We start from the raw sequence: 14,318 nt of genomic DNA, 5'->3' as shown, positions 1-14,318 counted from the left end.
AGCATCTGCAGTTCCTACTATCTCTTCCTCTAGAAACATTTGGATTGGCTGTGAGAGATGTTAATCCCTGGCTCTCACTGTCATTTCCTGATGTTGTTCAGCAACCGGGACACGATATACAGGAAGAAGTGCAAGATCCACTTACAGGAGAGACAGTGGGGTACTGTTTCAGCTCAGCTGCTGCTGAAACCCTGATCCATAAATTTGTAGGTTCTAGACTCAGTTTTTCTCATGCTCTGAAATGAATCAACATGAGCCAAGATGCAGTTGCTGGTCTCAATTCCCTTGGTAAATGGTTGAAAGCATTAATAGAAATTTGTCCAGGTGGGGCTAGTGGAAGGTTAGGAAGTGGCAGAGGCAGCAGATGGGATTGTTTCAATATTATTTCTCTAAGCAGACAGGTTGATAACCAGGGAACAGAAATTTAAGGTAAATGTTAGAAGGATTAGAGGGCAGTTGAGGAATAGCAGTGCCACCATCCCCCTCACCCCCGTGGGTGGTGGGGGCTTGGACTATAGTGTCTATAAGGACGATAATGGCAGAAACATCCATCGTATTTAAAGAATGCTCAGAGGTGAACTTGTAGAATAACTTGTCCATGTTTAAAATAGGGATGGAATAACTTCTCCAAATTCACATTGTTCCATCAAACATTCACAGAGAATGTAAAGCACACGTTAGATACAGAGTCAAGCTGCATCTAAACTGTCCTTGGAGTGTTGGGTTAATCCAGGTCACTCACAACCTGATTATGATTAAGATTCTGTTGTCTCAGTCACTCAGACCCTCCTATATTTTTAAAATTCTTTCAAGGGATGTGGGCACAGGCTACAGCAGCATTTATTACCAATCCCTAATTAAGAGTCACCCACATTGCTGTCACTTATAGGCCAAACTGGATAGGGACGACACTTTCCTTCCCTGAAGGACATTAGTGAATCTGATGGTGTTTTATGACAATCAACAGTGGGTATAGAGCTGCCATAATACTACTTTAGTTTTTACTTATTTTATTGAATTCAAATTTCACCATCTGCCATGATGGAATTCTAACCAATTTCTTTGGATTTACGAATCTTGTGACATTACCACTTTGTCGCCACTTTCTCCCCACACTCAGAATCGTAGTCCTCCCAGACAGGACAGTACAAACATTCCCCATGCTATTAGTCAAACACCCATCACCTGAAGAGGATTTGTCTACAATTCACATCCCCAACTAAAACAAGATCCAATTTTACACTGTATCCATAAGAGCTGGCTCAATTTACAAGCACAGGAGCCACAGCATTAAAATTGGAGTCGGGCTGTTCAGGAGTGGGTTTAGCAAATGTCAGGAAGGCAGGTAGTGCATGGCCCTGAATGTATTCCACTCTCCAACCAGTACTGAGCTCTGAATCCTGATGAAAGTGATGGGTAATCTGGGAGTCCATGGTACCACAGCTGGCTCAGCTGTACAGGTAGGTACACTGAAGACTGGAAGAGCAATCGTGATTGGAGACTCAACAGCTCTGGGAACAGATAGATACAGCTGGAAATGCGAATCCAGGATGGTATGTTACCTCCCTGGAGCCAGGGTAAGGGATGTGACTGAATAACTGCAAATGTCAGTGGGAGATTGTTTAGGAGAGAGTGATCATTGTATCACAGGGGTAAGGTTGCCTCTGCAAAAAGACAACATAGAACATAGAACTGTACAGCACAGGAACGGGCTCTTCAGCCTATGATGTTTAGCCGAACATGACACCAAATTAAACTAATCCCTTCTGCCTGCCCTTGCTCCATATCCTTTCGTTCCTTGCATATTCATGTGCTTCTCTAAAAGTCTCTTAAATGCCCCTATCATATTTGCTTCCACCACCACCCCGGCAGCGTGTTCCACACCCCTACCACTGTCTGTGTAAAAAACTTACCTTCTTTGAACTTTTCCCCTCTCACCCTAAATGCATGCCCCCAGTATTAGACGTTTCAACTCTAAGAAAAAGATTCTAATCATCAACCCTATCTATGCGTCTCATAATTTTACAGTTCTACCAACTCTCTGCTCAGCATTTGCCACTCCAGAGAAAACAACCTGAGTTTTTCCAGCCTCTCCTTAAAGCTCATATCCTCTAATCCAAACACCATCCTGGTAAACCTCTTCTGCACCCTCTGCAAAGCTTCCACATCCTTCCTGTAATGTGACGACCAGAACTGAATGCAATACTTTAAGTCTGGCACAAACAAAGTCTTATAAAGCTGCAACATGACATTCTGACTTTTGTACTCAATTCCCCGACCAATAAAGGCAAGCGTGCCATATGCCAACTTTCCGGGAGCTACGTACTTGAACCCGAAGATCAATGCTGTTCAGGGTCCTGCCATTAACTGTAAACTTTTCTTTAACATTTGATCTCCCAAAGAGCAGCACCTCACACTTACATGGACTAAACTCCATCTGCTATTTCTCCATTCATATCTGCAACTGATCTAGATCCCGCTGTATCCTTTGATAACCTTCTACACTATCTACAACTCCACTGATCTTTGTATTGTCTGCAAACTTACTAACTTACCCATCTAAAGGAGCAGTTCAGAGTGAGAATATTTAACGAGTTGAAAGCCAACTGGAATTGGAAAAGAATAGTTCAGACCCAGACAACTGGTTGCTGGCAAAATGGTCACTGAATGAACTCATACATTTAAAGAGGAGATAGTTAGGTACATGTCAAGATTTAGAAAGTGGAAGTTATGGCCAGCACCTCCACAATGTTCAATTTTCCTTAGATTCACGGGTGACGCCAAAGGACTGGACAATTTATAGCTTTGTTTGTTCTTAATGCAAACATGATCCCTTCAAAAAGGAATGTGAAGATAAGCCCAATGACTACAGACCAGTCAGTTTAATGTCAGCGAAGAGGATACTTTGAGAAACAGTAATTCAGAATAAAATTAACAGTCATTTTGGCGAATGTGGATTACTTAACAAAAGACAACACAGATTTCACAAGTTTGATTGAGTGTCCAAATCCATCATTATGCAACTCACTTGAGGAGTTTCTCCCCTGTGTGGATTATCTGATGTCGCAGGAGGCTTGATGACTGTGTGAATGCTCGGTCACAGACCTCACACTTGAAAGGCTTCTCACCTGTGTGGATTGTTTGATTTGTATTAGGTGTGATGACTGTGTGAAGGCCAGGTCACAAACCTCACATTTGAAGGGTTTCTCCCCTGTGTGAATTCGTTGGTGTCTATGGAGGTTTGTTAACTTTGAAAATGATTTATCACATACCTCACAGATGAAGGGTTTCTCCCCTGTGTGAATGCGCTGGTGAGCACGGAGGCTTGATGATTGCGAGAATGATTTATTGCACACCTCGCACATGAATGGTTTCTCACCAGTGTGAGTGCGTTGGTGCCTCGCCAGGTCTGATGATCTTCCAAAGCCCTCACAACACACCATACACTTAAAAGGTTTCTCCCCTGTGTGAATCCTTTCATGTATCAGGAGATCAGACGATTGAACAAAAGCCATCACACAAACCTTACACTTGAAGGGCTTTTCCCCTGTGTGAAACCTCTGGTGTGTCAGCAACCTTGTAGATGTTGCAAAAGCTTTATCACAAACCTCACATTTGAATGGTTTCTCCCCTGTGTGGATTGTCCAATGAACTCGGAGGTGCGATAACTGTGTAAAGGTTTTGTTGCACACTTTGCACGTGAATGACTTCTCCCTTGTGTGAATTTGTTGGTGTACACGGAGGTTTGTTAACTGTGAAAATGATTTGTCACACATGGGGCAGGTGAATGGTTTCTCTCCAGTGTGAATGCGTCGGTGAGTGCTGAGGTTCCACGACGGTAAGAATGACTTGATGCACACTTCACATGCAAATGATTTCTGGATAGTGTGAATATGTTGATATTGAACCAGATCCGGTAATCGTCCAAATCTCTTACCCCGCACTTCACTTTTGAAGTGTTTTTCCCCTGTGTGGACTGTCTGATGTACCAGAAGATTGGATAACTGTGTGAAGGTTTTGTCGCACACACCGCACATGAATGACTTCTCCCCTGCATGAATGCGTTTGTGAACATGCAGGTTCACTGACTGTGAGAATGATTTGGCACACACGTCACATTTGAAGGGTTCCTCCATTGTGTGAATTGTCTGGTGCATCAGAAGATTGGAGGATTAGACAAAGGCTAGTACACAAACCTCATCCAGAGGGTTGTTCTCCTGTATGAAACCTCTGGTGGTGCATCATGAGCTTTGCAAGTGTCTCCTGTGTGGATTGCCTAATGGACCAGGAGCTTTGATGATCTGTTATGCAGCTTACACGTTGAATGTATTCTCTCCTGTTTGTTAACTTCGAGAATGATTTGTCACATACCTCACACATGAATAACTTCTCCCATCTGTGAACATGCTGGTATCTGCAGAGGGTCAATAACTTTCAAAAATGACTCATCACACATCTCACACCTGATAGCATTTTTATCAATGTAGATACATTTGTGTCTCAGGATTGTTGGTGACTGTGTGAAGTCCTCGTCACATACTCAACTGTTTCAATGCCAGATGCCTCTTCAGAATTGAAGCCTGCATGTTATGAAAACTTATGGGACTGTGGAGTCCTCTTAGAAAAATTCACATTTGAGCAGTCCTTCATTTGTAGGAATAAGTTAGTGGTTCATGAGGCTTGAATGACTGAAGCTGTCACTGTACTTGGAGCCCATTCATGCTCTTCTGTGTTGAGCAGTGCTGTCAAGGGACTGGATGTATTCCCACAGTTGTGTAGTTATTTCTTGGGTTGTGGTCAGGATCTATCTGCGGTGTCGATCTTTTATGCATTATCTGTTGTAAATACAGTGCAGTCCTTCTGTAAAACAGGAAAAGGAAACATGATTTCCTCCAACTCCCTCTCCTCCTTTGCTGAAGAGGTTGACTCCTTAGTTAGAGACTGTTCCATATTGAGTGCCCATCTGCTATTCCCCTGTGTAGGCAATCAGAAACAAGTCCTTTCATTTTCCTCACTTGATTGACACTCATCATCTGTTTGCTGCAGGAACACTGTCTTCTCCTGGTCAATATCCAATGTGGCTACTTTCTTTCCTTTACCCAGGCCCAACTTGCCATGAGGGTAATGGCAAGGCCAAAGGTGGGAGTGTAAAAGAGGCTATAATTCATAATGAATTGTGTTATGCTGGTGAAGATTAATTTTATTTTGGGAGTATGTGTTTAAAAAATATTCAGGAGAAATGTGAATTCAGTAGTGATTTTGAAATGTTACACTTTGTTTTCCAAGAAGCATATTTGAAGGAAACAGAGTGGAAAATGCTAGAATTTGAGGAGAATATTGCTTCAGTATAGCTGATTTGAAGGGTTCTGGTTTATCCTGGGCAATTAGACACACTGCGCTCTCTCAGACTGTACATTCCAAATTCAGCTCTCAGCCACAGCACTGGGCACAAGCATCAAATCGAATGTCAGGCTTTTGTGGAAGGCTGAGGCCTTCAGGTAAAATTCTTACAAAATGGCATGGAAATAAATTCACTAAATCCATCTCTGGGTTTGGCTGCTGAATTGTTGTGGAGCTGGATTAACGATCCAGAGGTTGAGAATTTCAAATCCAACCACAGAAAGTTACACCCACAGAATTACAGGCCATTCAACCGAATTGGTCCATACTGGTTCTTGTGCTTCACACGAGCCTCCTGTCACTGTTGAGAAGACTCAAGTGTGTGTTTGAAAGCAAAATTGAAAGTCTGTTATGTTTTAACCATCTTTCTAAGATAAGGGACAAAAAGTACCCTCACGAGGGTGACTGGTCAGAGGTTGCACAGCTCTGCCCACCAACATGTCAGCTTGTATTGTTTCCATGGGAACAGGCTGGGACTTGCTGAGTGAGGTGCACAGTTATAATACCTGTGCGCAAAGGCAATCAGGTAGGGCTGACAGAAGACTTTCTGACTCTGAGATTATGGACAGAGGGAAAGAGAGACCAAGGACTGCAGCCAGTGTGGTCAGCAGAGAGGAGAAGATGTCGTTTCTGTGGACTGCCAGGTAGCACATAGTTTCAAGTTGACGAGACGGAATGTGACAATCTAAAGACTTTGGAAAATTCAACCTTGCAGGGCCAGAGATTGGATCACTGGAAGGGTCCTCAGTGTTGGTAGGTAGTTCAGACTTCTCTGGAAATTCAGGGAAATAACTTTTGATGGCCATTGAAAGTTATGTTTTTGTGGAACAGAGATGAGTGACCCAGTTGGAAGACGATGGTGGTGTTGGACTTGTCCTTGTAAAACTTATGATAAAGCAAATAGCAGGTCTTAAAACATAATAGGGTTATGGAGTGTTTGGTCATATTATAGGTTAAAGGGAGTTATCCTTTCTGTAGTTTAGTGTATCAGTTGCCAACGAGGTTGTGGTTAGTCAATGTTTCTTTTAGTTTGTTTGCTTACATAAAAATCTGTCAATTGGAAATCCTACATGCACTACCTTTAAGTGGGTCGCTAAGAATTCTAAATGATCAGTGTCAACAGGGACTGTAACAATTTCTCAGTCAACACCACAAAAATGTACTATCTTGTCACTGCCGTATGTGGGAGTTTGCTGTGACTACATTGGTCACCATTAAAACATGTCAACAGTGACCACATTTCAAAAATGGTGGTTGTGAAAGGATCTGCATAAATTCATGAGAAGGGTCTAGGTCTGAAACGTCAGCTTTTCCTGCTCCTCTGATGCTGCTTGTGTTCATCCAGCTCTACACCTTGTTATCTCAGATTCTCCAGCATCTGCAGTTCCTACTATCTCTGCATAAATTCATGTCTGTCTTTTTCTCTTTTCCGAGGATGTGGTGAGAGAAGGTTGTGGGAGATCTTGAAAGGATTTGAAAGAAACATCGGAAGGGAAATAAAATAAACACACACAATTTCCAACACAGAGCTCCAGTCAAACAGTTCAGCACAAAGCACTGAGTAAACAGCTCTCTCAGCTGGATCTTCTCACACAGCATAAGGAACATTTCCACCCCTGATTACCCACAGGATAGTCAGACTGCCTGAAGATTGGTGTGGATATTATGGGATAGAATTTGTATAAAAGCTGCTCCTTCACTCACCATCTCCTCACTTGGTTTTCAGTCCCTATAGGAAGTGAATTATCTCTGGAAGAGGAAGAGGAGAGAATGGGCGGAGTGGGTGGGCTCTCTGATTGACGTCTCTCACAGTCAATCCAAATATTTCTGGAACAACATGCGCTTCCCGAAGCTTGGGAAACGGGTAGAAATGAGGTACCTCCATAATACTGCACAACGAACCCGACTTCATTCCCCAAATCAGCGGTTTGCGCTGTCAATGTCATCTCTCTTGTCGCTATCTTTCATTTATGTGCCCTTCCATATTTTACCCCTCTATCCTATTCCCCTTCCCCTTGCGCATGTTTTGATCGTTTCTGCTACTGCAATACGTGAGGTTTTATTCAGATGGGACAATGACAAGTTTAAATTCCCAACTGATCTGCTGCTCAAAGATACCTCCATTTCACCGGTCAGTTTCCCAAGCTTCCGGAAACTCATGTTGCTGCAGAAATATTTGGATTGACTGTGAGAGACGTCAATCAGAGAGCCCACCCACTCTGCCCATTCTCTCCTCTTCCTCTTCCAGAGCTGGTTCACTTCGTGTAGGGACTGAAAACCAAGTGAGGAGATGGTGAGTGAAGGAGCAGCTTTTATACAAATTGTATCCCATAATATCCACACCAATCTTCAGGCAGTCTGACTATCCTGTGGGCAATCAGGGGTGGAGATGTCCCTTATGCTGTGTGAGAAGATCCAGCTGAGAGAGCTGTTTACTGGGTGCTTTGCGCTGAACTGTTTGACTGGAACTGTGTTGGATATTGAGTGTGTTTATTGGAAGCATTTCCCTTCTGATTTCCAGGCTGAGTTTTGTTGATGGCTCATTCCTGAAAATGAGAAGGCGAGGTGTAATTTTCTGGGAGGTGCATAGTTACAATGGGTTTTTGCAGCAGCTATTTCTGCGGTCAATGCTGGATTTCATTGTGACCAACTGAAGAGTTGGATCAGTGCTCAGAACTGAAGCTCTATGTTGAAATCAATGTGTAAGGAGAAGGTGAATAGAATCTGATTTGTTGGAGAGAAATGTATCATGTATAGTTCTGTTTCCTGGTCATTGATGTGGTTTGTGGAACTGAGCTTGTTGGTCTGTAGATTAATTCTTGATCATAAAGACTATTGTTTTAAAGCGGAGGTTGAACCCCCACCCCGAGAACTAAAACCAAAACACCCAAACGGAGCACCTCGCCCTAGAATGTGTAAAAAGACTTGAAAAGTGGTGTTAAAATCGAATCAGAGATAGTAGGAACTGCAGACGCTGGAGAATCCGAGACAACAAGGTGCAGGGCTGGATGAACCTGCTTTTCAGTTACTTCTAGTGGGTAAATAAAATAAATCCCTGACACTCACTTTAAAATCAATAAGTAGCATTTTATTTATCCAAGTCTAAGAGTGAACAAATTAACTAAACTATTAACAAACTGAATAAATCCCTTTCTAACTACTAACTATTCCTGAATAAGATTCTAATGGTGTGCTGTTCCAGTAAATAGAAGTCCCACTCATATAACCAAAAAAAGAAGTTAGTCTCTTGAAATTACAGCCGGTTACGTGTCTTCTGGAATGTTGCGTGCCTTCTCCATCGTTTCTTCTGTCAGGAACACTTTCTCTGTTGATTCTTTTGTCAGGAATATTCACTAGTTATGTTGTTGGTACTGTTATTATTTAGATGGTGCTTTTTCTAATGCATTGATGATGCTGGCAAGACAGCGAATCTCTCTTGAGCTGAGGTGTGTTAGCTCTGGCGATGGCAGTTAGTCCTTTTCCCAACTGCTCCCTTATTTACCCTTGATGACGTATCAGCATTTCTTACAATAGGTTTGGTCCTTTGTTGTCAAAACCATCTGATTTATATACAATAGGTTTTTGGTATCTAAGTGCCTGGTTCAAATTGATTGGCTAAATCAATCTTTCAAAAGCCTGTTGTCTTCGTAAATCTGCCACTTGGCCAGCTAACTGTATGGCCTTTTGATACAAATGTTTCAATTTGGGTTCTCTGTGTACTTGCAGACTTTTAAGCTGCTGCTCACTGACTTCCATAGAAAATCTCTAAGCACAGAAAATAAAAACATCTTTTAAAGGGACTACGCAATGCTTTCCCCCCAGCATTTTGCAATTTTTACATCTTTACAAATACCAAATTCTAAATTCTGGCCTCCCAATTTACAGTTATTCTACCCAACTTTGCAACACTATATTCAGTCTGCTTGTTGGCAAGATCCTGGAATGAGGCTGTGCCGTACTATGAGACTGTGGTGGAATTCAATTCAGTTGTTTATAGCTCTCTGCACCGCATAATCTGTCCTTAGTCTACTTCCCTTGTGATGATGAACATTGTTAGAACACTGGCTGATTTTTCATTATTTTTGTTCTTTTATCAATTTTGGTTTGCATTTGTAAACTGGGAATTATGAGCTAAAGTTGTCTTGTGGATTTTGGGAAACAGCTTGTGCTGAAAGGAAAAGTCAATATTGAGGACTTCTGCATCTACCAGAGGATGGGACATATCCGGGGATGGTTATATAGGAGTCTTGGATATTTCAAGATTGATATGATTCAGTGTTTATCTCTGCTACTTGACCAGTCTGTGGGCAGCCTCCTGACTTGGAGACTTGTCCTCAGATCATGATAGTTTTGCCCAGTACTGTGGCTAATAGCTGAATTTATGATGTGCAGTCTGAATGAGTGCAGTAGATCTAACTTCCCAGTATAAACCAGACCCCTTCAATCAGCTGAAGTGATATTTTCCTCTGCTTCAAGCACTTCATGCCCAGTGTGGTTTCTTCAAATAATTTTGGAAAACAAGAGGAGAAATTCCAATATTGCCATTGAAATAACATTTCTCCTGAGTGATTTTTATATTAAACACACATTCTGATGTGAAGGAAAATGCTGTAAATGGTGGAATATTTGTCATGGCACTGGACTTGTGCTGGGGGACAGGGGTACAAATGCAACCTGTAAGAATGGAAATCTGCCATCCTTCCGTGGCCTGGCCTATCTGTGACTCCAGCAATGTTAACTGCCCTTTGTGATAGCTTTGCAAGCCACCCAGTTCAGTGACAATTCAGAATGGGAAACAAATCACCAAAAATATGCCTGCCTTGAGTGAAACGTTTCTGCGAATCTGAAACATCGGCAGTGTTGCGAAGTTGTTGTGTGTAAAATTGTGAAAATGCTAGGGGGAAAGCATTGCATGGTCGTACTAAAAGATGTTTTTTTTTCTATGCTTAGAGTTTTCTTTAAAAGATGCCAGTTTGCAGGTGCACGGTGAGCCCGAATTGAAGCATTTTGTATTAAAAGTTCAAAGCAGCATTTTTACCAAGACAACAGGTTTTAAATTTACTCAATCAATTTAAACCAGGCCCTTAGCTACCAAAAACCTAAGAAATTTAAATCTGCTGGTTTTGACAACATAGGACCAATCCGATTGGAAAATATTGATAGGTCATCAGTGGTATAAAAGAAGGGAGGCAGTCGGAAAGAGCCCCAGAGCTAACTGCCATCTGATAAGAGATCAGCTTTCTCAGCTCTTAGAGAAAGCATCATCGAAATAAAGGTACTGCGGCACTCTTAGCTAATATTCCCAACAAAAGGATTTGACAGAGAAGGGATTCCTGACAGAGCATTCAACAGAAAAGGCACAGGAACAAAAACAGAAGTTGCTGGAAAAGCTCAGCAGGGCTGGCCACATCTGTGAAGAGAAAATTAAAGTTAACGTTTCGGGTCTGGTGACCCTTCCTCAGAACTAGACACAGAACATGTCGGAAGACACATAACCTGGCTGTAATTTTGAGAGACTAAGTTGTCATTTTTAATATTATTTTGTCCATATAAGTGGTACTTATATTCATTGGAACAGCATACCATTAGAATTTTGTTTTATTCAGGAATAGTTGGTAGTTAGAGGGGAATTGCTTGTTTGTTAATAGTTCAGTTAAGTTGTCCACTCTTAGAGTTAGATAAATAAATTGTTACTTATTGATTATAGAGTTACTGTCAGCAGTTTATTTCATTTAACCACTCCTTTATAACAGATTGGGGGTGGGAGGCAGGTTATGCCACTTTTCACACTTTTAACAGATTATAGGGTGAGGTGAGCCCCACTGGGTGTTTCAATTTTAGTTATCAGAGTGGGGGTCGAACCCCACTTTATAACAGGTTGGGGGCTTGGGTCCACGATCAGGACGGATCGTGTTCCAGATCTGGACAGCTCATCTCCAGGATCTGAATGGATTTGGATGGATCTGGACAGGTTTGAACAGATTTAGGGTACAAAGGGTTCCAGCAGATTTAAACAGACTTGGGGACGAATGTCTTAGATCTTTGAATAAAATTTAAGTGAGAAGTGGAAAATCTGTTTAATTCCAGTTTCTTGTTGTTGGTTAAATGAAAAGTGGGGAAATTGCTCTTAACATTGTTAAAGAGGTTCTGGGGATGGAAGAAGTGACTTTGGAGGTTTTACGAAAGGTGAGCAAAGCAAAGCTGTTGGAGTTAGCAGACAGGCTAAATTTGGGTTTAATTGGGGATAATAGGAAAACTGAAATTGTAATGAAGTTAGCCAAACATTTAGGTATATCAGAGAAGCAGTCAAGTGCAATGGAGTTAAAAAAGAATAAAATGCAACTGAGACATTTGAAGTTAGAAGATAAAGAAAAGGAAAGAGAACTGAAACAGTTTGAGTTACAGTTAAAAGCACAAGAAAGGGGAAAAGAGAGAGAAGAAAGGGAGAAGGAGAGAGTTTGAACTTCAGAAATTGGCAATTAGACAGGATAGTCGACTTAAAAGGATGGAGACGAAGATAGGTTTAGTGAGGAGGATAGTAAAGATAAGCAAACCCATCATAGGCAAAGACTTGGTAGGCATATAGACAAATACGTCAAAACATTTCCAAAATTCGATTGAAGAAATGTAGAAGCCTTTTTCATTTCCTTTGAGAAATTGGCTAAACAGAAACTGTGTCTGTAATGTTAACTCAGACCAAGTTGGTAGGTAGGGCTAGTGAGGCGTTTGCAGTGCTGTCAGAGGAGGTGTCAGGAGAATATGAAGAAGTAAAACAGGCTATTTTGAGTGCCTAGAGTTGGTAGCAGAAGCATGTAGACAATAGTTCAGAAATGTAAGAAAGGTACCAGATCAGACTTATACCGAGTTTGAAAGAATTAAACAGAGCAACTTTGATAGATGGCTGAGAGCATTAAAGATAGAAAAGACCTTGGAGGCTCTTAGAGCTATTATTCTGTGAAGGAGTTTAAAAACTCACTTCCAGAAGTACTAAAAACTCATATTGAGGAACAGAAAGTTAAAACAGCGAGAAGAGCTGTAGAGATGGCGGATGAATACGCATTAGTGCATAAATCGAAATCTAGCTTCCGACAGCAATTTCATTCCACGAGGGATAGAAATTGGGAAAGAGGGAGATTCTTCAATGAAAAACAAAAAGTGGATCACACTGGGATCAGTTTACCAAAGGTGGAAAAAGAAATCCAAGAGGGTGGAAAAGAGGTGAAAGATCTGAGGTGGTTTCACTGCAATAAGGTGGGACGCACAAAGTCACAGTGCTGGTGGTTGAAGAAAGGCATTGGGAAAAGGGATATGGTAAAAGAGGCTAAACCAATGGGCTTAGTTAAGTCAGTGAAGGAGATTCAAAGAGAGGTTGAGGAGCTGAAGGAGAGTGCACAGCCTAGTCGTGGGCTGGATAGTAAGATAGCGCCCAAGCTTTTCAAAGACTCCATGTGTGTGGGTAAGGTTTACCCAGGTAGAACAGGAGGAGTATGTAAAGAAGCTACAATATTGAAAGATATGGGAACTGGTCAGTCTCTAATAGTAAGAAATGAAAATATTTGCATTCCTTCTGAAATATTGCTGGAGAGAGTGATAATTTGTGGAATAAATGGAGAGAAAATTAGTGTTCCCCTGTGTAAGATAAGGCTAGAAAGTCTAATCAAGACTGGGGAAGTGATAGTTGGAGTGATAGAAAAAATAAACTATTTCAGGAATACAGTTTCTTCTTGAAAATGATATAGCCTGATCAAAGGCGGGAATGATGCCTATTGCAGTGGAAAAGCCAAAAGAAAACCAGGGAACTGAAGAGTTAAAAGAAAAATACTCTGGAATTTTTCCGGACTGTGTGGTGACAATATCCCACAGCTATAAATTAAAACAAGAAGGAAAACAAAAAAGAAAGATGAAGGAGTTGAGGTCCAGTTAACTGACACTCTGTTTGATTAAATGGTAAAGGAAAAACCTTAGCAGGTAGAGGATCAGAGCAGAGGTGTTTAGTTTTGAAAGATTAATGGAACTACAACAAAAAGATGAGACGATAAAGGATTTATATCATAAAGTTTACTCGGAAGAGGAATCCGAGTGTATTCACGAATGTTATTACCTTAAAGACGAAATCTTAAAATTGAAATGGAGACATTGGCAGTTTAGAGGAAATGAGAAATGGGCGGAAGTTCACCAGATTGTGTTGCTGGTAGAATACCATCGGGACGTATTGCGGGTAGCACATAAATTACATGTGGAGGTCATCTAGGAGTGAGGAAGACTCAGGCTAAGATACAAGCATTTCTATTGGCCTGGATTACACAAATATGTGGCTGAATTTTGCCGTACCTGTCACACATGTCAAATGGTAGGAAAATCCTGGGCGGTAATAAAACCAGCGCCATTGATGCCAATTCCCGCATTTGAAGAACCTTTCACCCAGGTTATGATTGATTGTGTGTACCAGTATTTGCTAACCATAATGGATGTGTCTACCAGATTTCCAGAGGCAATTCTGTTATGGAATGTCAAGGCAAAAAAGGTTGCGGAGGAGTTTCTTGCTTTTTTTAATCTGTTATGGACTACCCAGGGAGATTTAGTCAGACCAAGGGTCCAATCTTACTGCCAAATTACATAAGAAGTTAATGGGGTAAAGTATTGGTGTTGTTACCAGTGGTAGGAAATCCCTTCAAAGCAATGTTTAGTGGTCCCTATCAGATTGAGAAGAAGTCAAGTCAAGTGAATTATCTGGTAAAGATGCCAGATATGAAAAAAAATTATCAGGTGTGTCATGTGAACATGCTGAAACATTACTATGCCAGGGAAAGGGAACCGGAGAAATAGGTATTCGTTACTGCCAGTCAAAGTGAGGATGATTTGGATTTTGATGTGTGTCAGAATAAATTGACTAATGAGAAAGTTATCAAGGAATGGAA

At 41.3% G+C, this 14,318-nt stretch overlaps 2 protein-coding genes across 4 annotated transcripts in view; one reads left to right on the top strand and one right to left on the bottom strand.

Moving 5' to 3' along the window:
- Positions 1-2,893: 2,893 nt before the first annotated feature.
- LOC109933628 (zinc finger protein 239-like) lies at positions 2,894-7,139 on the bottom strand. Its single transcript, XM_020532644.2, has 2 exons — positions 7,105-7,139; positions 2,894-4,860 (listed from the first exon to the last, which is right to left on the bottom strand). The coding sequence occupies exon 2, from the start codon at positions 4,155-4,157 to the stop codon at positions 3,054-3,056; it is 1,104 nt and encodes a 367-aa protein (XP_020388233.1). The 5' UTR covers positions 4,158-4,860; positions 7,105-7,139; the 3' UTR covers positions 2,894-3,053.
- A 508-nt stretch (positions 7,140-7,647) lies between these two features.
- Positions 7,648-14,318, top strand: part of LOC125487014 (probable G-protein coupled receptor 139) — a 70,527-nt gene continuing 63,856 nt past the window's right edge. Inside the window, exon 1 of one of the 3 annotated variants that reach the window (XR_007265568.1) lies at positions 7,648-7,693. Coding sequence is in view for 1 of the 3 variants with exons in the window: in XM_048616787.1 (XP_048472744.1) it covers positions 7,691-7,693 (3 nt within the window). In the remaining 2 variants the exon portion in view is untranslated. The remainder of the gene's footprint in view (positions 7,694-14,318) is intronic. The other 2 variants (XR_007265567.1, XM_048616787.1) reach the window with 2 other exon arrangements.

This window comes from Rhincodon typus, chromosome 35, assembly GCF_021869965.1.
Source record: "Rhincodon typus isolate 14 chromosome 35, sRhiTyp1.1, whole genome shotgun sequence".
Taxonomy (NCBI): Eukaryota; Metazoa; Chordata; class Chondrichthyes; order Orectolobiformes; family Rhincodontidae; genus Rhincodon; species Rhincodon typus.
The sequence above is the reverse complement of the archived record's forward strand: the minus strand, read 5'-3'. Positions and strand labels throughout refer to the sequence as shown.